General features: G+C 40.2%; 1 protein-coding gene across 1 annotated transcript in view; it reads left to right on the top strand.

The window, feature by feature from the left end:
- Ubtd2 (ubiquitin domain containing 2) overlaps positions 1-19949 on the top strand; it is a 65139-nt gene that overhangs the window by 33765 nt on the left and 11425 nt on the right. Inside the window, exon 2 of the mRNA XM_021177798.2 lies at positions 14365-14601. Within this exon, the coding sequence (XP_021033457.1) occupies positions 14365-14601 (237 nt within the window). The remainder of the gene's footprint in view (positions 1-14364; positions 14602-19949) is intronic.

Raw genomic sequence — 19949 nt, 5'->3', positions numbered from 1 at the left:
CTAGAGGATTTAAAACACCATGTATATGTGTTTACATCATTAACTATTTACTGCACTCAGTACTCATTTGTAGCATCAGACATCTGTTATTTTCCTCAGTTTGCAGGACTTAGTGTTTATAGTGGTGCAGATTTTTGGTAGTGAATCCTTTCAACTTCTGTGTGAATGGCAAGGTTTTTATTTTGTCTTTGAGTCTGTACTTGTTAGGTGTTATCCATAGTTGTAACATTCAGTTTGTGTTGTAATGCTAGCCTTAGAAATTAAGTTGGGGGGCTAGTGAGATGACTCAGTGGTTAAGAGCACTGACTACTCTTCCAGAGGTCCTGAGTTCAATTCCCAGCAACCACATGGTGGCTCACAACCATCTGTAATGAGATCTGATGTCCTTTTCTGGAGTGTCTGAAGGCAGCTACAGTGTATTCATATACATATAATAAATAAATAAATAATTCTTTTTAAAAAAAGTGAAGTTGGGAAGGTTTCTTGGCTCATTTTCTGAAAGTGATTGTCATAATTTGTTTCTTACAAAAAGATAAAGTCTACATAGAAATAGGTACAAGTGTATATCTGTATGTCTATAAATATTTACCTGTGTATTAATAATTTAAGCTGGATGTAGTAGGTCGTTCAGGCCTCTAATCTGAGTACTTGAGAGACTAATGCAGAAGGATTGCCTTGATCAAGGCTAGCCTCGGCTTCATAGTGAGTTCTAGGACAGACTTATCTCAAAGAAGGAAAAGAAAATCAAGAAAGGATTGTCAAGATGGTTTAGTTATTAAAGTGCTTCTATGTAAACACATGGGCCTGTGTTCACATTCCCAGCTCCCATGTAAAACAGCCAGGCATGCAGTACACATTTGGAACCCCCTGCTGGGAAGGCAGAGAGGGAGATCCCAAGCTCACTGACCAGCCAATATAGCTGTCAGTGATTTCTAGGTTTAGTGTGGCATCCCGTCTGAAAAAAATAAGATTGGAGAGTGACCTAAGAAAGACATACAATGCCACCCTCTGGCGTCTACATGTACACACATACATAGGACCAGTCCGTATGCTTGAAACACCTGTGTTTAATCCCTACACCCATGCAAAAAGAAGCTGTATTACTAATTTGACACTAACAGTGTTTTGGAGAGCATACCTACATTGTTGGTGTATTGCATTTTCATTCCATCTCATTTTTAAATTTCTTTTAACCTGTGATACATAGATGTATTTGGAGTTTTTCCAGAGAACCATTCTTTTTTTCTTTTCTTTTCTACCCTTTCCTTTCCTTTCCCTTTCTTTTCTCTTTCCTTCCCTTTTCTTCCTTCCTTCCTTCCTTCCTTCCGTCCATTCATTCGTTCTCCTTTTTTTGAAACCGGCTATGGTCCATACTGGCCTTGAACTTGGTATGTAGCCAGGGCTGACCTTGAACTCATCTGTTTTTGCTTCCTAGGTGCTGGAATTACAGGTGTGTGCTCTGTTGCAGATATTGTCATTATAGCAATTCTGTCTTGGCTGTAGAACATACATGTTTATGGGATTTCATCTTAGTGTTTAACTCTGGGGGATCTGTGTTTGATCTGTGTTGGTGAGTATATATGCCCATGTGATAGGAACTTAGGTTACACTGGGCATGGTGGTACTTACATGCTTATAATCCCAGCACTTGGGAAGTAGAGACAGAAGGAGGATCTGAAATTCAAGGTCATCCTCTTCTGCACAGTGAGTTTGAAGCCAGCCCGAGCTGCACGAGACCCTGTCTCAACAAATGAAATACCCAGGCTTTACAACAAGAATGAACCCTTGTTTTATACTTGTGTGGAATACTCCATCATGTTGATTGATAATGTTGCTGTGTTATGGGTTGAGAATACTAAGGTCTCTTAAGTGAGATGATCTGTTCTTACTTTAGATCTGCTGGCTTTTCCATATTGGGTGATGTATTTATGACTGCTTGTGTTCTTGATGAGTAGACTCAACATTCATCTCTGAGTGCTCCCTTGCTTTAAGGTCTCCTTCAGCTGTTAATATAGTCATTGACACTCGTGTGTGTGTGTGTGTGTGTGTGTGTGTGTGTGTACAGGATGTGCACTTGAATGCTGGGAGGCCAGAAGAGGGCAACATATATATATCCATCCCTTTGGTGGAGGTTGACTGACTGCATGGTGTCCTTGCTAACTCTTTGCCTTAGTGTGTGGGTTGCCTTGTTGGCTTGCTACTCCATGATCAGTGCTTACCCCAGTTTGATGAAGGCTCTTTTATTACTGACAAGCAGTAATTGGGAAGAGAAAAGATGGTTAATACCTTGTGGTTGTGGCAGAATGCATAGCTTGGATCAGGGGTTGCAGCTTGTATTTCTGCACTCCTCGTGAGTGTGTTGCAGTAGCTCTTAGACATCAGAGTCTGTTTTGAGGTCAAGGTCAAAGGTTTCCTGATCACTAGGGAACACTACATCTGCCAGGGCTGCCTTCCAGTCAAGGGAATACTGCAGGGAATTTCTGACCTTGTTGTCGTGGGAGAGATGAAAAGACAAAGGGACAGAGAGTGGTGTGGCAGGGAAGAGAACAGGTGAGTGCTGCACAGGTTGTCTGGTGGACATCCATCTGTTTCTCCTCTTCTCATTTTACACCTCATGGTACAGTGTTATGCCAGTCAGGTTAGCTAAAAGCTTCAGGTCAGTCCTATCTGATACCCCATCATAAAACACAGCACTTTCTTATTAGCCAGAAGAAGCAAGCAAAATACATCTTGAAGAAGTCTTATATTTTCTTTACACTTGTCTAATGCTTATGCATCTCTCACCACATGCCTACATGATGCCCTTAAGAGAGAACTCTGGAGTAGAAAGGCAAAAATAACCCCCAAGATTTCTTTTGTTTGTTTGTTTGTTTGTTTTTATTTTTTTGTTTTTTCAAGACAGGGTTTCTCTGAGTAACTCTAGCTGTCCTTGAACTTGCTCTGTAGACCAAGCTAGCCTCAAACTCAAAGATGAACCCCAAGATTTCTATCTAAGCCTTGCCTTGAACCATGAAGTCACTGTTGAACAGATATGCCTGCTCTGACAACTGGAGACCGTTCTTACAGAGGATAAAATTAAGTAATCCTGTCTGAAAAGATGACTCAGTGGTTAAGAACACTTCCAGAGGTCCTGAGTTCAATCCCCAGCAACCACATGGTGGCTCACAACCATTTATAATGGGATCTGGTGCCCTCTTGTGGCATACAGGTGTACATGCAGATGGAGCACTTATACATTTAAAACAAAACAAAACAAGCAAAAAACCAAATGTAATCCAACTAACCTTGTAGATATTCAGACACTAATCTCTATGCTATCACAGGTCAAGACCAGGTTGCCCGGTAGATGTTTGGCAGCTGTGCTAGTTGTTTCCCTGGTCTCATACAACAGTTTTGAAGATATAGCAAGCATGGGGCTGAGATTTTAGCCTTTATACTTTACCCTGGCATTAACTTGTCAGGTAGGAATGGGATAGATAGGGTGCTGTGACCCTATGTAATTGTCCATTCTATCAACTGCACTTCTCTATGGGAGAACATTCAGATAAGTCCTTCTGCCTTCTACAAGGTATTCTTGTCTTAGGCATGATATTTGTCATTTCTAGATTTGTTTATTTGATTGACTGTTTATAGAAATAGGGTCTCACTATGTAGCTCTGCCTCCAAAGTGCTAGGATTTAAGGCATGTACTACCACATTAGGCCTGGTTTCCAGAGTTCATATGTTTGTTGCGGATAGTTTGTTTCTCTGCTAAGAACTTACTCCTTTTTGTGATAAGTATGATGGCATGTGCCCTGAAGGTTAGTGCAGGAGGATGATGAGTTCAAAGACAGTCTGACTTGTATAGTGAGACCTGTCTCAGAAACCAAAAGAAAGAAGAGGGAAGGGCTTTTTATTTCAGTTTGTTTTTAATCTCATGAACACATGATTATAACTTTTAAATTCTTTGATCATTTCAACATCTGGATCATCTCAGAACTTTCCATTTGTTTATCTTTTCTCTTGAAAATTAGTCACATATTTCTTTTGTATTGAGTAATGCTGGATTGTTTCCTGGACATCTTGAACATTTGAGAGTCTAGGTCTTTATTGAATTTCCTGAAGAAAATCAGTTTGCTTTGCTTTGTTTCATAGTTTCAGCCCTAAGCCTGGTTGCTTCAGACTAAGCTCTTTCTGTGTTAGTCAGTCTGATTTCCATTTGCTTTTCAGAGCCTTTGTTAAACTTAATGGCAGCATCAGCCTGGTACCCCTTAGTGTGTTTATATACATAGTCATTACTTTGCTACTTTATGGCCAATGCATGTTCAGGTCAGAGGTGGACTGGAGGTTTGGATTAGCTCAAACACGGAGTTTTAGGTTATTCTCCAGCTGTTTGTACTGTGGAGTATTATCATCCATCTATCCATCCATGTCCCCATTCTCCAAAACCAGTGTAATCTACCTTTAAAGTGGAAAGAGGTTCCTCTGGGCTGTTTCCAGCATTACCTCTACTTCATGTAACCAGTGTTGCCTTTTCAGGTAACGTGATAAAAGAAAGTGGCAAAAAAGAACGAGAAGAAATAACCTCACTTTCTTCATGTTGTATTTTTCTTTCCTGGTTGCTTTGTCTCAAAACCAGGTTTTCCCACTCAGTTTTTAGTGACCACCTCTCCACTTCCCCAGTGTCAAGTATGGATGTGGGTGTGGTGTGTGCACATATGCACTTAAACTGAGCCAGTGTGCAGTATACATGAGGGCAGAGGTTGACATCAGAATGTTTTTCTTAGTCACTTCATCTTATTAAAATAAGGTCTCTGACTGGGAATGTTGCTCAGTTGGTATAGAGTACTTATCCAGCATGCATGGTTTAATCCCTAGTGCTGCATAAATCAAGCATGATGGGGAATACTGCAGACCCAGCATTTAGGAAATAGAAGAAGGAGGATCAGAAGGTTGACTACATACACCAAGTCAGAGATTAGCATGGGCTAAATGAGACCTTGTCTCTTAAATAGAAAGGGGATCTCCCACTAAATATGCAGCTTCCTGTTTCTGCTAAACTGGCTGCCAGTGAGCCCCTGGAGTCCTCCTATCTCAGCCTCCCAAGAGTTAGGGTTACAGAGGCATGCCCCAGACACTCAACATGGATTCTGGGGATCCAAGTTTAAGTCCTCACTTTTGTGTGAGCTCTCTTGCTAGCCCCTCATTTCTGTTTCTAAGAAGTCCTTTCAGGGCTGGAGAGATGGCTTAAAAGCACCAACTGTTCTTCCAGAGTTCCTGAGTTCAATTCCCAGCAACCACATGGTGGCTCACAACCATCTGTAATCGGCATCCAATGCCCTCTTCTGCTGTGTCTGAAAGACAAAGACAGTGTACCCACATATATGAAATAAATACGGCCGGAGCTAGCAGGGCTGGAGAAAATAAAATAAGAATTCCTTTCCAGCTACTCTACCAGAAGCCAGGTCCTTCATAGTTTAATACATCTCACTGTATTTCCATATGACACTGCCATAGGTCAGATCTGAGAGAAAAAAAAAAAATCACAAATGGAAGAATAACTGGCCCAATGAGGGTGCTTCTTGAAGTTTGGCTCCTGTCTGCCACTATCCTCAGCTTTCCAATATTATTAGCCAACCTCCAGTTAGTTGCTTTTTCATTTTGTCCCAGATCTCTGCTACAGTCAGTGAGAAACATGAATTTCAGTGGGCTTAACGTTTTTAGCTTATACCAGATGTCCATGGATATTTTAACAGTAAGAACTGGGAGGAAGCTGGGTATGGTAGAACTCCCAGAGGTAGAGTCAGGCTGATCCCTTGAGTTCGAGGGCAGCCAGGTCTACTATGCAAGTTCCAGGACACCCATGGTACACAGAGAAACCCTGTCTCAAAATAACCAATCCAATCAGCCAAAAAAAGAACTGGGAGAAAGAGAAGGTGATCTTGCAGTTTACTAAGTGAAATCAATCACCTTTTGAAGTACTGTTACTGAGTTATAGTCTTTGCTCTAAATAAGCTTCATCCCATAGAGTATTTACCCATAGTTCCCTTCTGTTGCTGGGCTCTTCATTGAACATAAGAATATGGAAGAGATTAGACACTGACCTAAAAGCTGTACATAAATAGAAACTTGAAAGTGCATACAGGCTGCCTGGCCTGTTGAAAGTTGAGCTGTTGTGTTTGTGGGTTGTTCCTCCCCTATCCCCATTTGTTTTTGTAATATGAGTGTTGGGTTTGGTGAGTTTTGTAAATCCTCTGAGTTCAGATCCCTTTTTGCTAAACAGTTGTGTCTTTATTCTCTCTCCCTGCTGTATACTACTATATGTAGTAAAAGGAGATCAAGCTGCTCCCTCAGCACTGGCTTCAGAAATTGCTTTAGCTCATACATGTGTCAAGTCACTTTAGATAAATAATCAGTTCACCAAAGTGTGAACACAGTTCAGCAAGGTTTTTGCCACTTTATCACAGGATCACCTTTGTTCCAGTCCAGTAACAGAATCCTTGTTTCTATTTGAGTTGTCATTACAGTAGCTTATACTTTCTCTACAGCTTGAAGAATGTTAGATTTTCCTTCTGTCTTTTAAATTTTTATTACATTTGTTGTCTCTGTGTATCTCTCTCTGTCTCTCTGTCTCTGTCTCTCTGTCTCTCTGTGTGTGTGTGTGTGTGTGTGTGTGTGTGTGTGTGTACACTTTACACAGCTCATATGGAGGTCAGAGGACAAATTCTTCCTACTATTTGGGTCCCAGGAATCAAACAATCACCTTTACCTGCTGAACTATGTTATCAGCCCCTCTTGTCTTTTAGAACACTGCAGAACTGCCTTGTCAGCAATATTGGCTTTTTCTAGCATGTATCTATAAAATCTTTCCTATAGTTTAGAGCTTAAATGACCTTTTAAAGTCACACATCTTAAAGACTTGGTCTCCTGGATGATGTTTGGGGATGTGCTTCCACCAGTGTGGGTCTATTCACATGCACAAAGGATCTAGGCTGAAACCTCCAAAACTATGAGCGAAACACCCATTTCCTTATTATATGTTGATTTTCTTAGGCCTTTTAAAACAGTGGCAATGCTGGTTCTTCTCATCTCTAGTTCTTATGTCCTTGCTGCAGCAGCTGCAGTAGTAGTTGTTATCTTTTGGGGTTTTGGTTTGTTTTTTTTGTTGTTGTTTTTGTTTTTGTTTTGAGACAAGAGTTTCTCTGTGTAGCTCTGGCCATCCTGGAACTCACTTTGTAAATTAGGCTGGCCTGGAAGTCAGAGATCACCCTGCCTCTGCCTCCTGAATGCAAGACCCCTCACTTCTTTGATTTTAGGTATTACTTACAACAGTGGCAGTGTCTGTTTTTGTCAGTTCAGGTTGTTGTAACAGAATACTGTGGACTAGGTGACTACTGAAATTTATTTCTTATAATTCTTGAAGTTGGGATTTCCAATATCGAGGGGGTAAACTGATTGATGGTTTATAAGGTCCCTCTTGGTGCCCACAAAACTGCCTTATATATGTTCTCGTGGTAGAGTGATATTCTCTCTCTCTCCTCTCTTCCCCCTCTCTCTCCCTCCCTCCTTCCCCCCTCTCTTTTTCATCCACTGTTTTTTCAAGACAGGTTTTCTCTGTGTAGCCCTGACTATCCTGGACCTTGCTCAGTAGACCAAGCTGACTTAAAACTCATAGAGGTCTGCCCACCTCTGTATCCCAAGTGCTAGGATTAAAGGTGCTACCACCTCCCAGCTCCTCTTTTTATCTTAACCCCATCTGTGAGGGTCCTATCATCATGAACTCATTCCCTCTAACAGCTCTTCCTCAATAATATGCTTTACACAGGAATTCAAGGGGATACAAGCAGTTAATAACAAGGAGATACTAAAGTGATCACCATAGACACAGTAGTGAGTGACTACAGGATCAGAGCTAAGTACTCTGAGCATTATATTCATGTCTTACTACCCACGGGGTTTGGGTTTCTACAGTTTTGTATGTGTGTAAAATACTAACATCTAATACGAATGACATACTAATGACACTGAAATGCCATGGCTTGATTTAACTTTCTTTGGTTTTTGCCTAAAAGTTTCTCTAAGAAGCTGTGTTTCCTTTAAATGGGGAATGTCACTTAGAACTAAGCTCGGGAGCTCAGTTGTTTCCTAGCTCTACTAGGTTGTCTGTCACTGCAGGCCTTCAGTCAAAGAGATAAAAAGCCTTTTTGAGGGGCTGAAGAGATGGCTCAGTGGTTAAGAGCACTGAGTGCTCTTCCAGAGGTCCTGAGTTCAATTCCCAGCAACCACATGGTGGCTCACAACCATCTGTAATGGGTTCTGATGCCCTCATTTGGTGTGTCTGAAGACAGCAACAGTGTACTCAAATAAATAAATAAATAATAAATAAAGTCTTTTTGAGCATCTTTAGGTCATAACTTATATTGGTATTTCCAAACCAGAGTTAATGAGGTTTTCTGTTTTTTTCTTTTTCTTTCTCTTTAATCTTTGTTTATAATAGCATTAGTAAAAATTTAAACAACCTGGCAGTGATGGTGCATGCTTTTAATTCCAGCACCTGGAAGGCAGATGCAGGCAGATCTCTCTGAGTTCAAGGCCAATCTGGTCTACATAGTGAGTTCCAGGACAGCTAAGGCCACACAGAGAACCCTGTCTCGAAAACCAAAAATAAAAAAATAAAAACACCACCTGTTTTCATATTCATCGAGACTCTGAAACTGGCATTGCTGAGCTACTAGTAGGATTGAGTAAGACATTTTGTTAGATGCGCCAAGGTCCTTCCCTTCTTGAGACCTTTGGGATCATAGGTTCCTGCCAGCTCTGAAAGGGTGACAAAATCTGCTTTCAGAATTCTTCACTGTCCTTAGCTCCAAAGTGACAGGTTTTTCCTTCTGTTTTTATGCTTTTGGTGCTCTAGTCAGTAACAGATAGGAGCAGTTCCCTGCCCTGGGTCTCACTGTTTAATAGATAACATTGCTTGAGACAGCAATTTGTCCTTTGATCATGATTGCTTTAAATTGTCATCCCCACTCCCAGGCATTGAATTAGGGAAGTTGATGCTTTACTGGTCTGTTACAGCAAACATTGCCAGGGTCATATCTTTGTATTTTTATCTTGTCTGTGTCCTTTTCTTTCTTTATCTGATGAGTCCCAAACATTACATTAGGTCAGAGATTTTTCAAAGAGCCAAAGAAAATAATTATAACCACGAGTCATTTTTAAGATCTCTGATTTTCTCTCTGTCTGTCTGTTTGCCTCTCTCTGCCTGCCCCCCCCCCTGTGTGTGTGTGTGTGTGTGTGTGTGTGTGTGTGTGTGTGTGTGAAAAGTATATGTGGAGGAGGCCACCCTCTCACATCATTCCTCAGGCCTGGACTTGCCAGTTAGGTCAACTTGACTGGATGGTACACCCCTGCCTCTGTCTTTACCTCTTCAGCACTAGAATTACAAGAATATTATATCACTTGTAGCTTCTTAAATGAGTTCTCCATAAACAAGAACCTTACTAACTGAGCCCTCAAAGATAATTAACAGAATGTCTAAAATTTGCATTAAAGTGCTTTTAGTTGTATAGTAAATTTAAGGTCGGGTGCTTAGTTCCATCTGAAAGGCAAGCCTTTAGTATTAAATCTGTTACAGAATGAGGAAACTGTGTGTAAATGTTTACAAGAAAAAGGGCTGGAGAAATAGCTCAGTAGTTAAGAACACTTGCTGCTCTTGCGCAGGACCTAGATTCTGTCCCACACCATTTCCGGGTTTTAATGAGAGGATGGTTTGAATTAATTTGCTAAATGCTTATTTTTTCCAATTTATTTAACTAAAGATATGTTAGTAACCCTGATTAAAGTTATCATGAGGCTTTAAAAAACAAACAAACAAACAAAACAAACAAACGAACAAACTTGTTTTGGTGCTCTATTAAACCCAGCATGAAAATTTTAAGATCAAGCAGTTCAGTAAAAATTCTCTACTAGGGCTGGAGAGATGGTTATGTAGTTAAGGGCACTGGCTGTTCTACCAGAGGCCTTGTGTTCAGTCCTCAGCACCAACATGGGCACTCACAGCTGTCTGCAACTTCAGTTTCAGGGCTTCAACCTCTTTCTAGCCTCTGTGGCCACTGCTCACACACGATGCACATATATGCAGGTGAAACACTCATGAATGTAAAAATATTTTTAAAAATTTAAACTTATGACTTTTACAAAATAGTAATGTATATGCCACAAAGTTTTGGTCAGTTTCATAATATATGTTCTACACTGTGGTATGTGATACATATATGCATGTTTATGGTTCAGAAACCTAGAGGGAAATAAGACAAGCCTATTTCTTGTTTTCAGGGAGCCTTATTCTGATTTATTTCTGTAGAGGAAATACCATGGAACTTTTGACAATATAAGTTTAAAATACATTCATTCAGAACGATGGTTACATCAACTAGTATAAAGGTAGCTTTTTGCACAGGCACGTTTGTGTGTGTGTGTGCGCATGCAATACTGTTCTTGGGCTTAGAAAAAATAAAAGTCATAGAAATAAGGCCACCTCATAGGTAAGGAAAGTATTCCACATATAAATATTGGTTTTATTTATTTTTCTATTGGCTTTCTGTATTTGAGAGGTTCCTTTTTGGTTTTTGGTTGACTGGTTTTTGGTTTTTCAAGACAGGGTTTCTCTGTGTAGCCCTGGCTGTCCTAGAACTGGCTCTGTAGACCAGGGTGGCCTTAAACTTAGAGATTCACCTGCCTCTGTCTCTCAAGTGCTGGGATTAAAGATGTGAACTACCATACCGCACACCCAGCTAGTGCTCCCTTTTGAGATGGAGTCTTGCTGCATTGCTTAAGCTAAGCAAATTTGCTATCCTCCTGTCTCAGTGATACATATATCCTGTGTGTAGGTGCCACCATACCCAGTTTGAGCTCTTTTTTTTTTTATTTGCTTATATTAGGTAGTGAGGTTGTAGAGTTTTTGTTGAATCTCTCACAGTGACACGAGAAACTACAGTAAGTGACATGTTTAGAATATTTAAAATAGGTGAAAGACTTGAACTGCTCAGGTCCACCTGATGCATTATCCAAGTAGATGCCACACTGAGTCTGCTTCCTTGAGGTGAGAAGAGGGGAGGGGAGGGGAGGGAGAGAGGAAAGGGAGGGGAGGGAGAGAGAAGAGGAGCCCTGCTTTTCACTCAGTAAACTGAGTGTTGAGCATATATGCTCATGTAGAGGATAACACATCAGAAAATGAAATTTACATGTACATTTCACTGTGGTAGAACTGGTGGGCAGATTGTGGTTATTGGACATAGTTTGGACACTTTTTTGAGTGGTGCTTTTAGCTTTACTTTGTAGTATTATTTGCCAAATGTAGAGGAAAGCCATTAGTACAGATTGAATTGTTCACATTGGAATTAACCCTCATAGGTTAATTACATAAGGAGACTTGGATTTTTGTTTCCAGCTATGCTACTAAGTGGATAGGTTTTCTACTCTGTTATACCCATCCTTTTAGACTTGCCTGCTTTGCATTACAAGTTAGAAGGCCAAAACATCATCATGTGGCAAAATCTTTTTGTGGGAGAGACTAGAGAGACCAGTTATGGTTGGCCTTGAGAGCAATGGTCAGACTTAGTAAGAAAAATTTATTTCAATTCAGGTGTCAAACCAAATATACTTTACCATATTAGTTAGCCCTGTCATATAGGAATGTAGCCTGGGAAGGGGTGAGATTTCCCAGGGGTTAGAGTCATTTTATTTGTATTAGGCATAGCCCAGGCCAGTAAGGGCATCATTAACTTTATGCATGCTTTAGAACCATTTTAGATTTTTAAAAATAGATATTCTTTGTTCAATTAAACATGGAACAATGAGTTTTGATGCATACTTCTCTGCTTCCCACCTTCGCTGTCATTTGTTACCCACCTACTCTTTCCTCACAGTTTTTATCCTTTCATCAGGGTTTAATTTTCTTTTTACTTATGTCTATTAAGCTTTCTTATGCCTGACACTGTGTAAACTACAGGCCCATAGGCAGGAATGGCTATAAGTCAGTATGACCCATACAAAACAGATCAGTGATCATGTAGGCTATGAAAGTGCCTGGGTGCAGGGGTTGCCTGAGACTTGTTCTAACACGTTGCTGTGTAGCATTTTCTAAGGCCTGTGCCAAAGGGAGTGATCTCTGCCTTTTTCCTCTTCTTGGATTGGCACTAAAATACCGCATTGCTGTTCTTTCAAATTCTTCATCTATTCCAGTACAGAAGTTTCTTCTTTTTTATTTTTTGTTTTTTCAAGACAGTTTCTCTGTGTAGCCTTGGCTGTCCTGGAACTAGCTCTGTAGACCAGGCTGTCCTGGAACTCAGAGATCCACCACCTCTGCCTTACCTGTTTGATTCCTGTGAGGGGGGAGGGGAGGAGAAAGAGAGAGAGAGAGAGAGAGAGAGAGAGAGAGAGAGAGAAGAATTTCATCCCTTTGTACCAACTCTTTACAAAGTTGCTTTTGTTTGAGTTTCAGAGGATGATGTTCTGAGCTCTCTGAGCTGGAGGAAGCTTTCCTCTAGTAGTTACCTTCCTGGATTTGGTGCTCTGGTTTGTTTCCCTTGAACACTGAAAAGCAGCTTTTTGCCTTTTTAGATTTGTTCAGTTCTAATTCCTTGGCTCTATATGTCCAAAGATCCTAATATTCAAACTATTTCACACCATTTACTCTACATGTGTCTCTGTTACTGCATCTGCCACTCGTATTTTGACCTTGTTAATTTGATGAAATACTTACTCTTTTTGGCTGCTGGCTGCTGGCATATGTGCATGTGTGTGTGTGCATGCTTTAATGAGCAAAAAAGAACTTTTGTCTGGAAAATCCCCATATTCTTTTTCTGGGGTTGTTCATAATTACCCATTGTACGCATCTTTTACCAGGGTGGTGCACTTGTTATAGTTACTTTGGTGGTGGTGGTGGTGGTGCTAGTTTTGTTTGTTTGTTTGTTTGTTTTGGTTTTTCGAGACAGGGTTTCTCTGTGTAGCCCTGGCTGTCCTGGAACTCACTTTGTAGACCAGGCTGGCCTCGAACTCAGAAATCCGCCTGCCTCTGCCTCCTAAGTGCTGGGATTAAAGGCGTGGGCCACCACGCCCAGCGTTGTTTTTTTGTTTTTTTGTTTTTTGTTTTTTTTGAGACAGGATCTCTCTTTGTAGGCCTTGATATCCTGGAACACTGCTGTGTAGACCAGGCTGGCCATGAACTCAGAGATCCAACTGCTTGGATGTATGCTTGTTTATGAGGCGGGGTTAATATGTGTGCTTGAGACCAGAGGTCAGCCTCAGGAGCCATCATCTTGTTTGTTATCATAGGTCCCTCATTAGTTTGGAACTCAGCAAGTAGACTAGGCTAGGTGGCAGTGAACTCCAAGGACTTATTTGCTTGTCTCTACCTCCCCAGATCTGTCTGGGATTACAAATGTGCCACCCACAGTCAGACTTTTATTTTATGTGGGTCATACATGGGGATTAAATTTGGGTCCTCATGCTTGCAGAGCAAGCACTTCACCAATTAAGCTATGTTCCGAACCCACAGTTTATTCTGTGTGTGTTACTTTCTTTCTTTCTTTCTTTCTTTCTTTCTTTCTTTCTTTCTTTCTTTCTTTCTTTCTTTCTTTTACGGGTTCTCTCACTAAATGTGAAGTTTGCGTCTTTGTCCAGACTGGCTGGCCAGTGAGCTCCAGAAATCTGCCTATCTCTGTCTCCTGCTGGTAACCCAGGCATTTTACTGACTAAGCCATCTCCCTAGCTTCCTGTGATTGATTGATTATTAATTAATTAATTAGTTTTGGGGTTTTCGAGGTAGTTTCTCTATGTAACTCTTGGCTATCCTCAGACTCAGAGATCCACTTGCCTGCCTCCTGAGTGCTGGGATTAAAGGTGTACACCATCACCACCCAGCCCATAATTATTTTTAATCATCCTTTGGAAATATACTGATGGGAAAAGAGCTATTGATTTACTGAAAATTATGCATCCTGGTGCAGTGGCTCATGCCTATAATCCTAGCACTTGGGAGACTAAAACAGAAGGACTGCGAGGAGTTGGAAGCCAGCCAGGACTACAGTATGAAACCCTGTCTCAAGGAAGAAAAAAATGTAGAAAAGAAACTTTTACAGCTAGCTATCTCCATTTTCTCTAGATTAGTAAATAGAATTTTAGCCAGAAATCAGCAAAAAGGCAAAGCTCTAGCTGTAATTATGGTAAAAGAATCTGAAACAGGAATATGAGCATATGAGCCAGTACTCTTAACCACTGAACTATCTCTCCAGCCCCCTCATTTTTTATTAACCTTTTTTTTTCTTTTAACAAAGAATAGGGAGTGTGTGTGTGAATATTGATGTTAGTATTTTCTCTTTTTAGTTGCTCTAGGTCGTAACCAGCCTTTGAAAAGGGAGAAACCAAAATGGAAAAGTGACTATCCCATGACAGATGGACAACTGCGCAGCAAGAGGGATGAATTCTGGGACACTGCACCAGCTTTTGAAGGCCGGAAAGAGATCTGGGATGCCTTGAAGGCTGCTGCACATGCTTTTGAAAGCAATGATCATGAACTGGCACAGGCAATCATTGACGGTGCAAACATAACACTACCACACGGTAGGTTTGGTGTCCTGATGACAGAGGGGCATAGCAGAGGACCACCTGGAGAGAGACTTTTTTTTTTTTACATTACTCAATTTTTTAAAAATTTATTTATTTTTATTTTGTGTACATTTGTAATTTGACTGCATGTATGTCTATGTGAGGGTGTCAGATCCCCTGCGACAGGAGTTAAAGACAGTTGAGAGCTGCCATGTGTGTGCTGGGACTTCAACTCAGGTCCTCTGGTAGAGCAGCCAGTGCTCTTAACCACTGAACCATCTCTCCAGCCCCCCCCCCCATTTTTTTATTGTAGTTAAGAAAAATAGCTTTTCTCTCTTTTTTTATCTTTTTTTTTTTTTGGTTTTTCAAGACAGGGTTTCTCTGTATAGCCCTGGCTGGCCTCGAACTCAGAAATCCACCTGCCTCTGCCTCCCGAGTGCTGGGATCAAAGGTGTACGCAACCACGCCCAGCTTCTTTTTATATCTTTAAGCTGGTGGTAGTTTGTGTCTTGGTTCATTTTTATGTTTCTTAATCTCAGAAAAGAGAACATTTGCTAAATGGGTATTTTCTACTTTCTATGTGACTTAGTTCTCTCTAGAGACAAGCTCCCACTCTGCTTCTCTCTTGCAGTGTACATCCCCACCTGGTGGTAGCTGCTGCTGCCACCACTGCCTTAACTACTTCCCTGTCAGAGTTGAAGTTCATTTTTGAAGATTAATATTTGGGGTGGGGAGCATATAGAAGAGATGACTCAGTGTTTGCTGCTCTACTAGGAGATCTGGGTTCAGTTCCCCTTGGTGTCTCGCAAGTGTCTGACTCCAGGTCCAGGGAAATCTGATTCCCTCTCTGGCTTCTGCAGGCACTACATTTATGTGGCACACACACATATATATACACAGACATACACACACATTGCATACATGTAAACATACATACAGAGTTATTTATATATGTTAGGCAGACATATATAAAAATAAAATCTTTTCTTTTAAATGTGCTTTTATTTTCTATGCATGGTTATTTTTGTCATTTGGATGCTGGGAAACAGACCCATGTCCTAGAAGAACAGCAACTTTTATCTGCCATCTTTTCACCCCCAACTTCAAAGTTTTTAAAGATTGTTTTCTATGACTCTAGTCTGAGCCATACAAGAAATCTTTCTTGATTTAGAAGTGTGACTAAGAATCATAATGTATATGTATCCAGGGACACATAGATGCTAGACATACTCTAAATAGTACACATGCTCTGTTATGGCCTCATTGACTCAAACGTTAAATGTTTGCTGTTATGCTGAGATTTAGGTGCTAGCTTTATGTGTGTACTTTATGTGTGAACTCTTTGTTCTTTTGACTTACGTATTTGTGGTTTTCTCTTAAGCTTTTCAAGTTAATAGCTTTCTGGGTTGTTTCTTCAGACTTATGTAAGGGACAAACACCTACAGGTACCATTGTCCTTTGTTCATTATTATGCCACCATTGTTTTTCCCAAGGTCTTTTTTATTTTATTTGTAGAGGGGCAGTGCTTTAGTAATTTAATCATCTGCAGAATGTTCTTTGACTCTTTGTCCAATACAGGATGTTTTACTCATAAGCCTTGCCAAATTTCCAAATCCCCATTATAGTCTAATTAGTTGTGCTTCTAAGAAGCATTCCTTGTTTTATGACTGTCTGTTATTTATTATGAGAACTCTTTAGCACAGGCTTATATCCCCAACATTTATTGAATTTGAATTATTTGAGCACCATTTCAGGATGCTCGTTTAATTTCAGTTTTTAGGCTAGTGCTTAAATCCTTTACCTCCTCCATGCTTGTAGAGGAGGAGATGGTCACATGGTTTCCATCTGCCCCTTCAGCTACCCCATTAGAGAATACAGGTTCTTCTTTCACGAAGTTGTACTACTCAGTTCTTTCTGAAGCTTACATCCCTTTTCCCAAACTGAATCTATTGTGGTTGTTTTAATCTAGAATCCTGGAACTCTGAATTCCTTATTTTATATGTAATATAGTTATCTGTAGCTAATTATGATCTCCAAATTGTGGCTTAATTTAAAAGCTCATGGGAACAGAGATCAACCAGATAGCTCAGCAGTGTTTACCATTAAGTCTGATGACATGTGAGGTATATATATGTATGTATGTATGTATATATATATTTTTTTTTAAATGTATGTGAGTACACTGTAGCTGTCTTTAGACACACCAGAAGAGGTGGTTGTGAGCCACCATGTGGTTGCTGGGAATTGAACTCAGTACCTCTGGAAAAGCAGATAGTGCTCTTAACCTGATGAGCCATCTCTCCAGCCCAACATGTGAGTTTAATCCCAGGAACCAGCACAGTAGAAGGAAAGAGAACCAACTCCCTCAAGTTAACCTATGATGTCCATATGTGCACTATAGCATACACACAGTAATTATATTAAATAAATGTAACAAGTGTGTTTTAAAATGCTTTTAAGTTTATAAAGATAAAGTATCTGTTTCATGTATAGACACCCTATGTATATCCTATTAAGTATAGACTCAAATCTCTATTAAATAAGTCTGATTTCTACTCCATCTACATGAACTGTCAAGAAAAATAATGTTGCTGTGCCAGGTATAGTGATGCATGCCTTTAATCTCAGCACTCAGGAGGCAGAGATAGGTGGATCTCTTTGAGTTCAAAGCCAGCTTGGTTGGTCTACTTAGCTAGCCTAGTAGAGCAAGGCCTGCATAAACAGACCCTGTCTCAAAATCCCAAAACAATGACAATAATGATTTTTCCTGGCAGCCCCATCAAGCAGCATGTCATGTCTTTAATCTTAGAACTTGGGAGGCAGAAGTGAATGGATCTCTTGAGTTTGAGGCCAGCCCGGTCTACAGAGCAAGTTCCAGAATAGCCAGGGCTACACAGAGAAACCTTGTATTGAAAACTAAAAGAAAGAAAGGGAAGGAGGGGGAGAGAGTGTGTGAGAGAAAAACATATTCTGCATAAGCATGGAAGAACCATGGTGATGTCTGAGCATTCCTCTCAAATGAATTATCACAGACTTGTTGGCAATAAGGTTTTGTCATTGATATCCTTGAATGTGTCTCTATTTTTTTCTAAAGCTTATCAATAATATCTCTTGAGTGGGCCTGTCAATTAAGCTCTGTCATATATCCCTAATTAGCCATCAGTTACAATTCAGCTACTTAATTGGATGTTTTTATTTAGACCTGCTCAGTGGTAGGTTGTGACATCACTTGTGCTTCTCCTGTAGTGATTAAAGCTATGTAGCTTTAAGCAAATCATTTCTGTGACCTTCATTTCTCTTTGTCATCTGTGGTCCACATGGGTCTGGTTGGGTGAATCTCTTATGAGTCATTTATGATAGTACTTGACCTACCAAAAGCACTTAGTAAATTAAACACTGGAGCTGTTGAGTTCTTTTTTTTTTTTTTTTTTTTTCTTACACTGGACTCTGGTACTAACAGGTAAATTTCATGCACCAACCTTGACTTACAGATTCTGACCTGGCTGTATCCACCTAGCCTCCTGTCTGTAAAGAGCCTTTTCCCCATAGCTTTTACAACATTTTTTTTTTAATTATCTTAAATTTCTTCAAGAGTTTGTTCCTTTTTTCTCATGGTTTGGTATTTTGCCATCATGTAAAAATTCTAAAAATACACCTATTTTAAAAAAAAAAGTTAGTTGTAATGGGTGTGTGTATGTATGTCAACTCTCTTATCTGAAAAAAAAATTAGTAGCAATCCCCATTTTATTCAGGAGAAAACTGAAACAGAGAAGATCATATCTTTTCTAGGTTATAAATCATGGAACTGAGATTTGACTCAAATCTAAAAAGTAACAAAAGTACCTTTGATTCACACCCAATATACAATTTCAAATCTGTGAGTTTATAAAGTGATTATACAAGTCTTCTTTGATGTTTCTTCCATGTGTGATTTTCTTTTTCTTTTTCTTTCTTTTTTTTTTCCGAGACAGGGTTTCTCTGTGTAGCCCTGGCTGTCCTGGAACTCACTTTGTAGACCAGGCTGGCCTCAAACTCAGAAATCCGCCTGCGTCTGCCTCCCAAGTGCTGGGATTAAAGGCGTGCACCACTGCTGCCTGGCTTATGTCTGATACTTTTAGTACCTTGCATATTTCCTAAAATACTTTAAAATGGTAGACTTTTACCAATACTTAAGAGAAACAGTACATTTTCTTAATATACAAGTGGACAGGAAATACATTTGCATAGATAGGCCTTTCTGTTTTTCTAAGGTGTCTCTGAAGGCTATTAAAAAAACAGGCCAGGATGCTGACTTTGGTGGTGCACACTTTTGATCCCATCACTCACAAGGTAGAGGCAGGTGAATCTTTGAGTTCAAGGTCAGCCTGGTCAGCCTAGTGATCCAGGCTAGCCAAGGCTACAAAATAGGGGAGACCCTGTGTCATATAGAAAAGCAGTCCGTGGAGTTCAGTGGTTAAGAGCACTGGCTGCTCTTCCAGAGGACTCTGGTTCAGTTCTCAGTACCTGCATGCGGCTGTCAACATCTGTAATTTCGGGTCAGGGGATCCAATACCCTCTTCTGGCATCTGTGAACACTGCAAACAAGTGGCACATAGGCATACATATAGGCAACACATTCATACACAAAAAATCAGGAATAAATAAAATATCGACTAATTGATTTTTATTGACTAAGTTTCTCCCTCCTTTCTTCCCAGTCTCTCCCTATTACCTCCCTTCCCATTCACTCCTCCTCTCCTTCTCCCCAGAAAAGTTTGAGACAGGGTCTCTCTCTGTAGCTGTTGTGGAACTCACAGAGACCCACCTGCTTTTTCCAGGATTAAAGACTCACACCACCACTGCCTGCCCCCCCCCACCAAATAAATAAATACATACATATATACATACATACATACATACATACATACATACATACATACATAAATACAAATAAATGAGCAAGCAGAGTTCCAAGGTATAAAACATTTGGTAAACAAGCCTGATGACCTGAGTTTGATCCCTGGGACCCATGTTAAAGATAGATGTAGGCACGCATCTAGCCAGAAGTATTCTTTGAAACAGTAGAAACAAGAGACTGCCTTAAAACAATGTGGAAGACAAGAACTGTCTTCACAAGTTGTCATCTGACTATACACACACTCAGCATTTTTTTAAAACTAAAAATAGAGCAAAAAAAAAAAATCCAAAAACTTCAAGAAATGGGAAAGAACCCCATATGGTTCATGCCTGTAATCCTGACACTTGAGAGTCTAAAGCAAGAGGATCACTTGTTGGAGGCCAGCCTGGGCCACATAGCAAGAATGTATCCTCAAAAATCCAGGTTGCTTTAAAAGTCCTAAGGAATGAAGGAATAACTATAATAC

Source organism: Mus caroli, unplaced genomic scaffold, assembly GCF_978045245.1.
Source record: "Mus caroli unplaced genomic scaffold, Mus_caroli_1 scaffold_13, whole genome shotgun sequence".
Taxonomy (NCBI): Eukaryota; Metazoa; Chordata; class Mammalia; order Rodentia; family Muridae; genus Mus; species Mus caroli.
Note: the sequence above shows the minus strand (reverse complement) of the source record. Positions and strands in the feature narration are given on the sequence as shown.